Raw genomic sequence first — 15,113 nt, 5'->3', positions numbered from 1 at the left:
CTGCTCACTTCACTCAGCATCAGTTCATGTAAATTTTTGCAGGTTTTTCTGAAATCCACCGCTCATCATTTCACATTGAACAATAGTATTCCATTTCATTCATATACCACAACTTGTTCAGCCATTCTCCAATTGATGGATATCCCTTCAATTTCCAATTCTTTGCCACCACAAAAAGGACTCTATAATTGTTTTTGCCCATGTAGGTCCTTTTCCATTTTTTTATGGTCTCTTTAGGATACAGACATGGTAGTGATATTGCTGGATCAAAGGGTATATACATAGTTTGGTTACCCTTTAGGCATAGTTCCAAATTGCTGTCCTGAATGGTTGGATGAGTTTATAACTCCACCAATAGTGCATAGTGTTCTAATTTTCTCACATCTTCTCCAACATTGATCATTTTCCTGTTTTGCCATATTATCCAACCTGATATGTGTGAGGTGGTACCTCAGAGTTGTTTTAATTTGCTTTTGTCTAATCAATAGTGATTTAGAGCATTTTTTATATGACTATAGATGGCTTCAATTTATTCATCTGAAAATTCCCAATTCATATCCTTTGACCATTTATCAATTGGGGAATGACTTGTATTCTTATAAATTTGACTCAGTTCTCTTTGTATTTTAGAAATGAGGCCTTTATCAGAGACACTGGCTATAAAAATTGTATCCCAGTTTTCTGATTCCCTTCTAATCTTGGTTGCATTGTCTTTGTGCAAAAACTTTAATTTAATGTAATCAAAATTATCCATTTTGCATTTCATAATATTCTCTATCTCTTGTTCGGTCATAAATTCTTCCCTTCTCCATAGATCCAACAGGTAAACTATTCCTTGCTCTCCTAATTTGCTTATGGTATCACCTTTTATGTCTAAATTATGTACTTATTTGACTACATTTTAGTATACAGTATAAGATGTTGATCTATGCCTAGTTTCTGCCATACTATTTTCGTGTTCCCAGCAGTTTTTGTCAGATAGTGAGTTCTTATTCCAGAAGCTGGAGTCTTTGGTATTATCAACAGTAGATTACTGTAGTCATTGACCACTGTGTCTTGTGTACCTAATCTATTCCATTGATATACCAATCTATTTCTTAGCCAGTACCAAATACTTTTAATGGTTGCCACCTCATAATAAATTTAGATCTGGTGTGGCTAGGCCACCTTCCTCTGCATTTTTCTTTCATTAATTCCTTTGATATTTTGTTGTTATTTATTCTAGCTTTATAAAATAAGATTCTGGTAGTTTGATTAGAATGGTACTAAGTAAATTAATTTGGGTGGAACTGTCATTTTTATTATATTGGCTCAGCCTACCCATGACCAATTGATATTTTCCCAAATTTTTAGGCCTGGATTTATTGGTGTGAAAAGTATTTTATAATTGTGTTCATATAGTTTCCGAGTTTCTCTTGTCAGGTAGACTCCCAAATATTTTATAATGTCTATAGTGATTTTCGGTGGAATGTCTCTATCTCTTGACACTGGGCTTTGTTAATAGTATATAGAAATGTCCCAGTGAGATAGAACTTCCTACCTAACCTTCTCAGTCGTCTTGGGCCATAAAATTATTTCACCACATCCTTTGGCTGGTTCTGCCACTCCAGAATTCATTTTGAGGTGTTATTTTAAAGCTCTTGGAGGGAAATTTGGAAGCGTTCAGGGGAGGCCCTGCATTTAGTCCACCATTATGCCTCCTCTTTGTTGCTTTTAGATATGTTTATAGCACCAGCACCACAGAACATCTCCATCACACCTGAGGCTCCAGGTACCATCCTGTCGATTGGCATACCAGCTTATGTCCCTCTGAGCTAGAGATGTGAATGGTGATGGTGATGGTGATGTGAGGAGATCTGAACCAAGGTCTGGGGAGGTGGAGGAGCCTGGCATCAATGGGATTTGCTTCTTTTTGTGCTCTTTTCCCAAACACCATTACTCCTACAGCACCAAACCTGTCTGAGCAACAATCTGTCTACGTATAAAATGGACATGATGACACATTATATCTATATCACATTAATAGTAGGAAGGAAATAATTATTGCTTTAGTGACTATTACATTCCAGATACTGCACTAAGGACTTTATTAATATTATTTCATTTGAGCCTAACAACCACCCTCGGAGATAGGTCTATTGTTTTCCTCTTTTTACAGTTGAGGAAACTGAGTCAGACAGAGGTTAAATGACGTGCCCAGGGTCACAAAGCAAGTAAGTATCTGAGGCTGTGTCAGAACTTAGGTCTGTCCTGACTCCAGGCTGAGTTCACTATTCACTGGACCACCTCTGCTGCCTCTACTACCCCTGGTAGTAGTAGTCATCATTGTCATCCTCATAAACCTAAGGATCTATTAGAAATAGCAGGGGAAGCTAGGTGGCACAGTGGATAGAGCACTGGCCCTGAAGTCAGGAGAATCTGAGTTCAGATCTGGCCTCCAACCAAGCACTTGGCACTCACTAGCTGTGTGACCCTGGGCAAGTCACTTAACCCCAATTGCCTTAAAAAAAAAAGAAATAGTAGCTGTGTTATTCTCCAAATCATTCTTCCTAGGATTAGAGACTCCTCATTATTTGATATTCATAGTCATATAGATCTTTTGGATACTGGGAATCTCACTTGTATCATCTAAAAAACTCATACTTTTTCCTTCCAAACCCACTCTTCTTCCAAATGTCCCTCCTTCTGTTGAGGACACCACTGTTCTTCTCATCCACTGAGGGTCACAGCCTTGGTGTCCTCCTCACCTACTTTCTGTCTCCTCCCACATAGGCAGGCTCTTCTCAGTTCTGGAAGTTTCTGCCTCCCCAACATCTCTCACTTCCTACTTCTCCCTCCACTCAGGGAGCCCCCACCCTCGTTCTACCCTCATCATCTCTTCCCTGAAATAACCGCCATAGTCTCTCACTGTTCTCATGTCAAGTCTCTCCCCTTCCCATCCTCTTCTACTCAGCTGCCAAAGTGCTTTTCCTGAAGGATAGTTCTGACTATGTCACTCCCTGTCCAAGAAACTTCAGTAGCTCCTTGGTACTTCTAGGATTAAATACAAATGCTGACATCATTTTACATCCTCCAAACATAGCCCCAACCTCCCAGCCCAGACTTATTCTGTCACTTTCATTCATATATACTATGTCCAGTCACACTGGCCTTACTCTTCTCACACATGACACTGCTCTCCATCTCCCCTACCTCTGCATCTTTGCACTGGCTGTACCTCCTGCCTGGAATGCTGTCCCTCCTCATCTCTGCCTCTTTGCTGCCTTGGCTTCATTCCAGACTCAGCTCAATTCCTCCTTCTGGAGGAGGCCAGCCCTGTTTCTCCCCGCCTCTCACCTGCTGCTGGCTTTGCTCAAGGTGCCTCCATTGGCCTTTCCTCTATCTTATCTGTAGCTCTTTGCAGGTTCTTTCTCCCATCCCAAGGTGAGCTCCCTGAGGGCAGTGACCATTTTCTTTTCACCCCGAGTGCTCACCATGATGCTGCCACGTAGTCATAATAAGAATCTCTCCCTTTCCTGTAGCACCTGCTATGTGCTAGACACTTCGCTATGGATTTTATAATTATTATGTTACTTTGTCCTCCTAACAACCCTCCTAATGAGGGAGGTGCTGGGTGGGTAAATAGAGCACTGGACTTGGAGGCAGGAAGACCTGAGTTCTAACCCAGCCTCAGACACTCACTAGCTGTGTGACCTGGGGCAAGCCCCTTAACCTCTGCCTGCCTCAATGTGTTCATTGGTAAAACTGGATTAGAAGCAGTGCCCACCTGCAGGGCTGAGGATAAAAAGCAGTCATTTTTGTTAAGTGCTTTGCAAACCTCCAAGTGCTACAGACACACTAGTTGTTTTTATTCCTATACTACTGATGGAGAAACTGAGGCTGAGAGAGTTTAAATGACTAGCACAGTGATATACAGTTAATAAATGTCTGACAGGATTGGGACTCCTGTGTGCCCCCCTCCATGTCTGAGTATCTGCTCTGCCAGGAAGATGCTGTAAGACTTTAATGAATGCTTGTTGACTGACTGACTGACTTACATGTGTTCCTGTCTCTAGATCCCCACCTGCAATCCCCCTTACCACTTGGCCTGGGCTCTGGGCTCATGCTATTTATATCTAGAAGTGACCATACCACTCCTCTCTTCACAAGTCTTTAATGGTTTTCTACTTCCTTCAGGGTGAAGCTCAGGCTACTCCTCCTGGCATTCAAAGCCCTCTACAATCTGGTGCCATCCTACCCTTCCCATCCATTGCACTTGACTCCACTCCTAGGACTCTGGGCTCTGGCTAGACTGGACACTGGTGTCCTGAAGACACTAGCTCTTCTCAGCTAACATGCCTTTGTTCATGAGGCCACTAGGTGGTGCAGTGGGAGAGCTCTGGTCCCAGAGTCAGGAAGATCTGAGTTTGAACCTGATCTCAGACACTTACTAGCTGGGTAACCTGGGCAAGGCATTGAATCTGCCTGCCTCAGTTTCCTCATCTGTAAGATGGGGATAATTTAGTGCCTAACTCTTTATATCTCTCCTGCCCTTTGTAGCTCAACTCCTCCAAAAGGCCTTGTACAACAGGTGCCTCCTTCTCTCCTCACCCTTTCTTATTAACCCCTTACAGTCTGGCTTCTGACCTCCTCATTCCATTGACACTCCTCTCTCCACAGTTACTAATGGTCACTTATCCTTCTTTTCCTTGTTCTCTCTGCAGCCTTTGACATTGCTGGTCACTCTCTCCACCTTGATATTCTGGTCCCTCTAGGTTTTCAGGCTACCCCTCTCTGTCCCGGTGTTCCTCCTACCTAGCTGACTGTTCCTTCTCTGTCTGCTTTGCTGCATCCTCATCCAGACCCTGCCCTCTAACTGGAGCTGTCTCTCAGACTTCTGTCCCCAGGGCCGTTCTCTTCTCCCTCTATAGGATTTCACTTGGTTATCTCATCAACTCCCAGGGATTTAATTGCTGTCTCTCTGTTGATGATTCTGAAGTCTACTTTTTCTACCCCATTCTGTCTGCTGACCTCCAATGTAAGAATTCCAACTGCCTTCCAGACATCTCAATCTAGGCGTCCAGTAGATTTCTTAAACTCAATATGTCCAAAACAGGACTCCTCTTTCCCCCTCTGTGCTCCCCATGTCCTACCTTCACTATCACTGTAGAGGACACCACCACCCTCCCAGCCCCTTAGCCTCACAACCTAGCAGTCATCCTGGATTCCTCACTATCTCTCATCCCCCACACCCAATCTGTTTGCAAGGCCTCTCAATTTCACCTTTGACACATCTCTCTTATAAGCCCCTTCTTTCCTGTCACAGGACCACCACTCTAGCACAGTCCCTCCTTGCCTCATGCCTTGATTTCTTCAATAGCCTGCTGGTGGTTCTGCCTGCCTCAATTCTCTCCCCACTCCAATCCATTCTCATCCAGTCATTAATGGGATTTTCCTAAAGTCCAAGTATGATCATGTCCTTCTGCTACTTAATAAACACTAATGCCTACCTATTACCTCAGAGAACAAATTCAAAATGCCCTGTTCTGAATTCAAAGCCTTCAATAACCCAGACTCCTTCTACCACTCTGATCTTACATCCTTCTCCCCAACACATACTCTTCAGTGCAGTGACATAGCCTCCTGGATGTCCCACCAACAAAATGGTCATGTCTCAGCTCTGGGCATTCTGTCTGGCTGCTCCCCAAGCCTGGAATGTTCTCTCTTCTCCCCTCAGACTATTGACCCCCCTGGCTGCCATCAAGTCCCAACAGAAACTCCACCTTCTACTGAAAGCCTTACATAACCTCTCTTAATTGCAGTGCCTTCACCTTTTATCTGTTTCGTATTTGTCCTGTACATACTGTGCTTTGTGTATATCTGTTAGCATGTTCTCTCCCTCGTTAGATTGTAAGCAGGGAGTCTTTCACAAACTCTTTGGTATCCCTAGTGCTTAGAACTGTGCCTGGCACATAGTAGGTACTTAATAAATGCTATTGATTGCTTATTTATAAAGCGCTTTGTCAACATTTAATCTTTCTAGAAATGCTAGAGATGAAGATGATGATGATGATAATGATGATGATGAAGATGATTCTGTTTCTGGTTAGTGCGATGCCTTCCTTCTTTCTCTTTCTGTTTACCTGCTCCCCGTCCTCTATAGCCCACAGAAAGCCTTTCCTGTCCCCTCCTCTGCAACAAGCCTCACTGTTAAATATTGTCTAGGACAGAGTGTCATATAAAGTAGGTGCTTAATGTTTGCTGAATTTAATTGAATATCATTTAATTTTGCACCTTGCTAATCCCCTTAGCATATATTATTGATTATTATACTCATTTGTGCACCTTACCTCCTTATTATAGACGAAGTTCCTTAAGGGTGGGGTCCTGGTTCAATGTAAACATTATATCTCCCTCAGCACTAAGCACAGGGCCATGGAAACAGTAAGTGGTTACTAAATAACAATAGCAACAAAAATAATAACACCTCACATTTGTAGAGTGCCTTTTGGATAGCTAGATGGCTCAGTGGATAGAGCACTAGGTCTGGAGGCTGGAAAACCTGAGTTCAAATTCTGCCTCAGACATTTCCTAGCTATGTGAGCCTGGACAAGTCAATTAACCTTTTTGCCTCAGCTTCCTCATCTGTCAAATGAGCTGGAGAAGAAATTGGCAAACTACTCACAGTATTCCTGCCAAGAAAACCCCAAATGCAGTCACAGAGAGTTGGACAGGACTGAAACAAGAGAACAACATCAGTTGATGGTGATTTAGATGTGCAATACACTTTATTAATATTTCATTTGATCCTCATACCAACCCTGGGAATAAAAGCTCTTAATTTTACAGATGATGAAACTGAGGTAGAGGTTAAATGACTTGCCCCAGGTCACATAACTAATAAGTGTCTGAGTCTGGATGAGAATTCAGGTTTTCCTGCTTCCAGGTCTTTAAACTGAATTAATTATGGTCTGAATAATTATTGGGAAGCTCATTATAAAATATTTTGTTCAATATATATCTTTTTTTTGGCAATTGGAGTTAACTGATAAGCCCAAGGTCCCACAGGTCATATTTGAACTCAGGTCCTCCCTACTCAAGGGCCAGTGTTCTATCTGCTGTACCACCTAGCTGTCACATTTGTATATTATCTTGTGCCTCTCCCCTCATTCTTCCATAGACTATAAATTCCTTAGGAGCAAAATTCCTGGGGCCTTCTTTTGTCTTCCCAGCAGTGCTGGGCTGGGCACACAGGAGACATTTAGTGAAGATTTGCGGGCAGAAGACTTGAGAGATGTTCTTAGGCACTCCATACCCTCCTCAGTACATGGTCCTTGGATGTCAGTACAGGCCTTTTAGCCCAGTTCTCTGAGTCAGGCCAGAGAGCAGGTCCCCCCAACCTGTCAGTGGGAAACCCCAGGCCCAAATGATGTCCCTGTGGGGAGAGCTCCCTGTGGTTCAGAAAGCTCAGAGGGACCTGGGCTTCCATCAAAGAGGGGCATCCAGCTTTCTTTGTCTTTGCTCTTTCTTTTGCTTGAGAGAAAATGGGTTGAGAAAGGCCCTGAAAGGCTGAGGCTAAACAGGCAATGATGGTTTGTAATCATGGTAACATGTTCCTGGGTTTGTTGAATCTGCAGCACTTTATATTTAGGGATGATTGGGGTGGTCTTCTGAGTCTGTGGGATTGTGTAAGACCCTGCACCACTGGCTGCTCTGAGGTTCCTTCCTGTAGGGTCCTGGGGAAGCAGATGAAAGGATGTCCTCATGGCTGCCCAGAGATCAGAGAGGATTGTTCTGAACTGGGGACAAGAACTGGGTTCCAAATGCATCCCTGCCTATGGGGTAAAGACACAAATGTTTGAAATGGAGAGAGAAGGGGAAGGGGGCTTTGCTTTGTGCTTGACCTGCTGACCTAACATGGTGAGACCCATGTGGGAGATTCCAGGGGCCTGAGTCAGGGAGAAGTCATTCTGTGTTTCCTTACCACTTGGATGGGACTAGCCACATTCTACCAGCTGGAACAGGCTGTGCCTTGGCAAGCACCAGACTAGGATTCATTCTTTGTCTCTGTCTCTGTCTGTCTCTGTCATCCTCTCTCTGTCTCTATATTTCTATCTCAGCCTTTCTGTCTCTATCCATCTCTGTCTCTGTCTTCATGTCTCTCTCCCTCTCTTTCCCTTCAGCTGTGTCCAGGGGACATGAATGTCCTATTCACCCACAGGGCACGAGTACCATGAACTGAGCTGGGTAAGGAAGAACGTTCTTTCCCTCCCCCATCCAGGCCCTGTGTCTCTCCAGAAACAGGCTTAGGGTGTGGGTAGGAGCTATTTGTTGGTCCCTTTTCACTTCTAGGAATGGTTGGGGATCCCCCACCCCACCCACCCCCCAAGCCATGGAGACCTTGGAGGGAAGAATGAAGCCCAATGTTGCTGCCAGCCGAGAAAGGAAGCTGTGAGAAGACAGCATGCCTGGGACTTGAGTTCAAGAGGGCTTTGGACTTGGAACTTGCTGGGACTCTACTATGTAGGAACTTGGCTAAGCTATGAATCTGACCTCCCTTCACCCCACAATCTGCAGAAACAGAGGTGGCCTGTGTGGGGAGGACAACACACACTGTAAATTAGTGAGAATAGCTTTTATACAATAATATTTAATTGTACAGTGTCATGAGAACAAATGTACAAATGACACTTTCCCTGATACCCAAAGACATTGTCCTCCCCACACAGGCCACCTCAGTCTCTGCAGATTATGGGGTAAGAGAGTTCAAGTTCATAGCTTAGCCCAGTTCCTACATAGTAGAGTCCTGCCAAGTTCTGACTATTTAGTGGTTACATTGAATAAGGGCACAGAAGAGCATCTAAAATTGGGGGAACATCACTGAGGGGGCTTCAGCCAACGACAGAGAGGCTGGATGCCCCAAACCCCATTAAAGATATCAGCAGACCCCGAGGGGCTGAAAGATATCAGACCCAGACTTCAGTCAGTGGGGGCCGGGGAAGTCCCTGTGACAGAAATACTAACCCAGAAGGTAGTTGTGAGACTCCAGGGAAACAATGTATGGAAAGTACCTTACACACTCTAGAGATCTGGGCCAATGTCTGAAGGTCCCTTCCAGCTCTAGAGAAAATCTGTGACCCAGGTAGGACCTACCTGCTACATGAAGGTCAAAGCTGGTTTCGTTGTAAATGGTGCCTGTCTGGAAATAACACGTGTACTGGCCAGTGTCAGAGAGCTTGACCTGATGGATGATCACAGTCACCTTCCCCTCAGCCATGTCCTCTCTCAGCATCTTTGTCCTCCCTTGGAATGCAGGGGCCTGGACTTCCTCCATCTCCTGGCCCATGCGGTACAAGTGCACAACCAGTGGGCCTCTGACCCACTTCACAGTCATGCCCCGAGCATCCATCTTAGGGGAGAGGTGACAGGAGAGCTGGACATCTTCCCTCACCCAGGCCCGGATGGGCTGGACCAGAGGGCCAGATACTGTGAATGTGCCTGTGTGCAGAACTAGGGACAAAGAGCAGAGAATCAGAGAACACTGGGGTGGAGGAGTTAGTATGGGCTTCAGAGTAGGGGTCAGGGCAGCCCAGGATCAGGAAGCTCTCAATGTGTTCCTGCTCAGGGGCTGCTCTGCTTTTAGCCCCCTTTGGTGAAATCACTTTCCATTCTATGACATATCTGTGAGATGGAGACAAGACATTCTCCCCCTTCACTACCTTGTATATTCAGGGAGGCAGGGCAGCTGATTGGGGGCTGAAAGCTTGGGGTGGAGGCAGGAAGCAACAGCTGCTGTCACTGGCCCCATGGAGGCACCAGCCTCTGCCCCACCACTGAGGCTGCCCATAGATAACAAAGACCGGGCGTCTGGGCTGGTGTTGGACTTGCCCTCATTCTGTGGCTGTGCAGCTGAGTGTTTTAGAAGGAGGCTGGGCCAGAGAGCTGTGGGAGACCTCAGTGGGACAGAGCAGTGCAGGTCAGTGGGGGAGGAGGAGCGTGATTATGGGAATGTGGGGAGCTTCCAGGGTAGCACTGTAGTGATGGCATCCTGGGTTACTAGGCCTGGAAGGAAAGGATTTGAGCTCAAATATTAGCTCTGCTAGGGACTAGTGGTGCGACTTTGGACAAATCATTAGACCTCTCTGTGTCTCTGTTTCTTCAGTAAAATAAGAAGATTGAACTCAATGATCTCTGGGACATTTTCCAGTTCTAAAACTCTGTTTCTGTCTTTGTTTTCCCTTTGGTTGTATGTGTCACTGGGGAGAATCTCCCTGAAGCTGTTTGGTACAGAGTCCACAAAAAAGCTGGTTTTTTCCCCCCTTTGTCAGAGGGTGGTAGAAACAGCAGTGCCCTTAACGACACATTCTAACTTTCTTATTTTCTTGGGTGGGTCTGGATCAGAAGAGATAAGACCCTTTCATCTGTGGATGACATCTGTTCTGACAACCTCACTCACACACAGGTCAAGAGGGCGGGTCTTGGGTGGACACCAGCACCCTCAGATGTCTGCCCATCAGAGCATGGGGGAATGGTCAGTGCTGGGATTAGAAGGCAGAGCTCCTGGGATGCAGATTTCATCAGACACTCATCTCATTGACACTGCTGGTCCTGGGCCTCCTGGAACCCTGGCAGAGCTTTCTAGCTGAAACCTCCATCCAGGTCCCATCTTCCTGAGTGCCCTGTATGTGGCATCTCCATGAAAAGCTCTGGGTCCTGGCCTGGCTTGGCCTGAGGTTTTGCTCCACACTTTTCAGTCTTGCTCTTCCTCCCCCAGCAGTGGCTTTCCTTCAGGCCCAGGGCCCTAATCACCAGCACCTGTTGGTCTCCTTGGTGGGGAAGGGAGGGAGACTTTGGAAAGTGCTTTGCTGAGACCCTGAAGGAAACCTGCCCAGACATAAAAGCCTTTCAGACTTCACTTAATCACTTTGGATAGGATAGAAGTCAGAGAAGTCCTGTAAGCCACAGAGAAGCAGAATCCTGGGAATCCTCCATTGGATGTCAGAAGATTTAGATTCAGGCCCTGCTTCTATCATGTCATGTTGAGCAAATCCCAACGGGGCCCCAACCTTACTTGCCTTGCTTATAAAATAAGGGGTGGTATTTTGTCCTGCCTAGAGTTATTTTAAATGAGGTGTCTCTTACTATCTCTTCTGGCACAGTTTTGATCGTGAGCTACAGGAATGTTGATGATTTGTGTGGATTCACTTTATATCCTGCCACTTTGCTAACTAAAATCATTAATTGTTTCAATTAACTTTTTGAGTCTTTGGGATTTTCCAAGTACATCATAGTATCATCTGCAAAAAGGGATGCTTTATTATCTCATTCCCTATTCTGATTCCTTCTATTTCTTTTTTCTTTTATTGCTATTGCTAGGATTTCTGATATAATATTGAATAATGGTATCAGTGGACGTTCTTGTCTCACATCTGATCTTACTGGGAAGGCTTCTGGCTTATCCCCATTGGAAATAATGCTTGCTAATGATTTTAGAGAAATGCTTTTTTTTTTTTATCAATTTCAGGAAAAATCCATTTATACCTTTACTTTCAAGTGTTTTTTATAGAAATAAATGCTGTACTTTATGAAACCCTGTTCTGCATCTATTGATACAATCATATGATTTTTAATCTTTTATTATTGATAAAATAAATAGTCTTAATAATTTTCTTTATTAAATACTATCCCTTCATTCCTGGCATAAACCCCAATTGGTCATAACATATATTCTTTGTAATATATTGTAATATTTTAGCTCGTATTTCATTTAGGGGTTTTACAGCCATATTCATTAATGAAATAGGTCCATAATTTTCTCTACATTTACTCTTCCTTGTTTTGGTAACATTAACATATTTGTTTCAATAAAGGCATTTGGGTAGGATCCCTTCTTTGCCTACTATTTCAAATAATTTATTTAATATTGGAATTAGTTTCTCTTTTAATGTTTGATAGAATTAACCTTTAAATCTGTCTGGTCTTGGTGCTTTTTTCTTAAAATGCTCATTTATGGCTTGTTCAATTTTTTTTTTCTAAAATACTTCTATTTAGATACTCTATTTCTTCAGCTAATCTAGGCAATTTATATTTTGTAAATATTATTCCATTTCACTTAAATTGTTAAATATGTTGGCACATAATTAGGCAAAATAACTCCTTATAATTATTTTAATTTCATCTTTGTGGTATCTTCAACCTTTGCATTTTTAATAATAATGATTTGGTTTTCTCTCTTTTTAATAAAAATCAAATTGATTAATGGTTTATCTATTTTATGTGTTTTTCTTTCATAAAACCAACTCCTACTTTTATTTATTAATTCAACGGGTTTTTACATTCAGTTTTATTAATCTAACCATTAATTTTTAGGATTTTCAATTTAGTGTTTAATTGGGAACTTTTAGTTTGCTCTTTTTCTAGTTTTTTTTTTAATGGCATATCCAATTCATTAATCTGTTCTTTCACCATTTTATTGCTGTAAGCATTTAGGTATATAAAATTTCTTGTGATCACTACTTTTGCTTTTTTTTTTTGTTTTAGTGTGTTGTCTGATTATTGTCATTCACATTACTGAAATTATTGATTCTTTTTATGGTTTGTTCTTTGATCCACTCATTATTTAATATTAGGTTGTTATTCTCCAATTAGTTTTTAATCTATGTTTCTGCATTGCATTATTAAAGATAATTTTTATTACATTGTGATCTAAAAGGCATACTTTTAATCTTTCTCCTTTTCTACTTTTAACTATAAAATTTTTATGTTCTAATATATGGTCAATCTTTGTAAAGGTACCATGAACTGCTGAGAAAAAGGTATATTCCTTTCTATTTCCATTCAGTTTTCTCCAGATATCTATCATATCTAGCTTATCTAAAATTCTATTCACTTCCTTGATTGCTTTTTTTAAATTAAATTTATCTAGTTCTAAGAGAGAGAATATTTAAGTCCCTCACTATTAATAGTGCTATTATCTATCTCTATTTGCAATTCATTTAACTTTTAAAAATTTAGATGCTATAGTATTTGTTGCATATTGGTTCAATATTGGTAATGCTTCATTGTCTCTGGTATCTTTTATCAAAATGTAGTTACCCTATTCATCACTTTTAATTAAAACTATTTTAGCCATAAATTTGTCTGAGATCATAATTTCTTCCGTTGCCTTTTTTTGCATCAGCTGAAGCATAATAAATTCAACCTAACCCTCCATTTTAATTCTGTGTATATCTCTCATTCTTAAATGTGTTTCTTGTGAACAGCTTATTGCTGCATTTTTATTTTTAATCCATTCTGCTGTTTCCTTTTTATGGAGTTCATTCCATTCAAATCCAAAGTTATAATTACTATTACTAGATAAAATACCTGGAAATAAACTGCCAAAAGAAACCCAGGAACTATAAAAACAAAATTATAAAAACATTATTATACAAATAAAATCAGATTTAAATAATTGGAGAAATATTAATTGCTCATATGTAGCCATGGCCAATATAATAAAATGACAGTTTTACCTAAAGTAGTTCATATATTCAATGCCATCCCAATTAAATTATCAAAAAATTATTTTACTGAATTAGAAAAAAATAAAAACAAAATTCATTTGGGAGAACAAAAAGTTAAGACTATCAAAGAAACTGATGACAAACATGTTAACAAAGGAGGATTAGCAGTACCAGATCTTAAACTATATTACAAGGCAATAGTTATCAAAACTATCTGGTACTGCCCAAGAAATGAAAAGATCAATAGAACAGAATAGACATACAATTCATCGCAACAAGTAGATATAGTAGCTTTGTATTTGACAAGTGTAAAGACTTTGGGATAAGAATTCATTATTTGACAAAAATTGTTGGGAAGACTGGAAAACAGCATGGCAGAAACTGGGCATAAATGAATATTTTACATCATTTGCCAAGATAAGGTCAAAATGGATATATGACCTAGATATCAAGAGAGATATTTTAAGAAAATTTGCAGAACATGAAACATATTACTTGTAAGACTTATGGATGGGTGAACAATTTATAAATAAATAAGAGACAGGAAACAGTGAGGTGTAAAATGGATAATTTTGATTCCATGAAATTAAAAGTTTCATACAAATAAAATAAATGTACCCAACATCAGAAGGAAAACAAAAAATTAGGAGAAATTTTTAGAGACATTTTTTCAGATAAAGGTCTCATCACAAATACATAAAGAACTCTGTAAAATCTATAAAAGTATGAGTCATTCCCCAAGTGATAATGAATAAAAGATATGAACAGGCAGTTTTCTGATGAAGAAATCAAAACAATTTATAGTCACATGAAAAAATGCTATAAATCATTATCGATTAGAGAATTGCAAATTAAAACAAGCTTGAGATATTTTTCACCTACTAGATTGGCTAAAATGATTGAAGGGGAAAGAGACAAAAGTTGGAGGGGATGTGGAAAAATTGGGACGCTAATTCACTGTTGGTGGAATTGTGAATTGATCCAACCATTTTGGAGAACAATCTGAAATTATGCCCGGAGTTTTTAAACTCTATATACCCTTTTACCCAGCAATACCACTACTAAGTCTATTTCCTTTTATTTATTTGTTTGTTTACTTATTTATATATTCATTTCATTTGTTTATTTGTTCATTCATTCATCCATTTATTTGATTATTTTTTTTATAGGTTTTAACATTCACTTTTATAAGATTTTGAATTTTAAATTTTCCCCTCTCCATTTTCTCCTCCCTCCCCAACATGACAATCAATCTGACATAGGCTACATATGCGCAATCATATTAAACATATTTCCACACTAATCATGTTGTCAAGAAGAATCAGAACCGAAGGGAAAAAGTACAAGAAAGAAAAAAAAAAAAGAAAATAGTATCCCTCGATCAGCATTCAGATTCCTTATTTCTTTCTTTGGATGTGTTTAACATTTATTTTTTTATCATGAGTCTTTTGGAATTGTTTCAGTTCATTGCATTGTTGAGAAGAGCTACGTCTATCAAAGTTGGTCATCACACAATGTTGCTGTTATGGTGTACAATGTTCTTCTGGTTCTGCTAACTTCACTCAGCATCAGTTTATGTAAGTCTTTGCAGGTTTTTTTGAAATTGCCTGCTCATCATTTCTTATGGAA

The 15,113-nt window shown here is 40.9% G+C and overlaps 1 protein-coding gene across 1 annotated transcript in view; it reads right to left on the bottom strand.

Moving 5' to 3' along the window:
• LOC110210619 (butyrophilin-like protein 2) overlaps positions 1-15,113 on the bottom strand; it is an 81,316-nt gene that overhangs the window by 47,775 nt on the left and 18,428 nt on the right. Inside the window, exon 3 of the mRNA XM_078156888.1 lies at positions 9,133-9,489. Coding sequence (XP_078013014.1) covers positions 9,133-9,489 — 357 coding nt within the window. The remainder of the gene's footprint in view (positions 1-9,132; positions 9,490-15,113) is intronic.

This window comes from Phascolarctos cinereus, unplaced genomic scaffold, assembly GCF_003287225.1.
Source record: "Phascolarctos cinereus isolate Bilbo 61053 unplaced genomic scaffold, phaCin_HiC Scaffold_726;HRSCAF=1367, whole genome shotgun sequence".
Lineage (NCBI taxonomy): Eukaryota > Metazoa > Chordata > Mammalia > Diprotodontia > Phascolarctidae > Phascolarctos > Phascolarctos cinereus.
The sequence above is the reverse complement of the archived record's forward strand: the minus strand, read 5'-3'. Positions and strand labels throughout refer to the sequence as shown.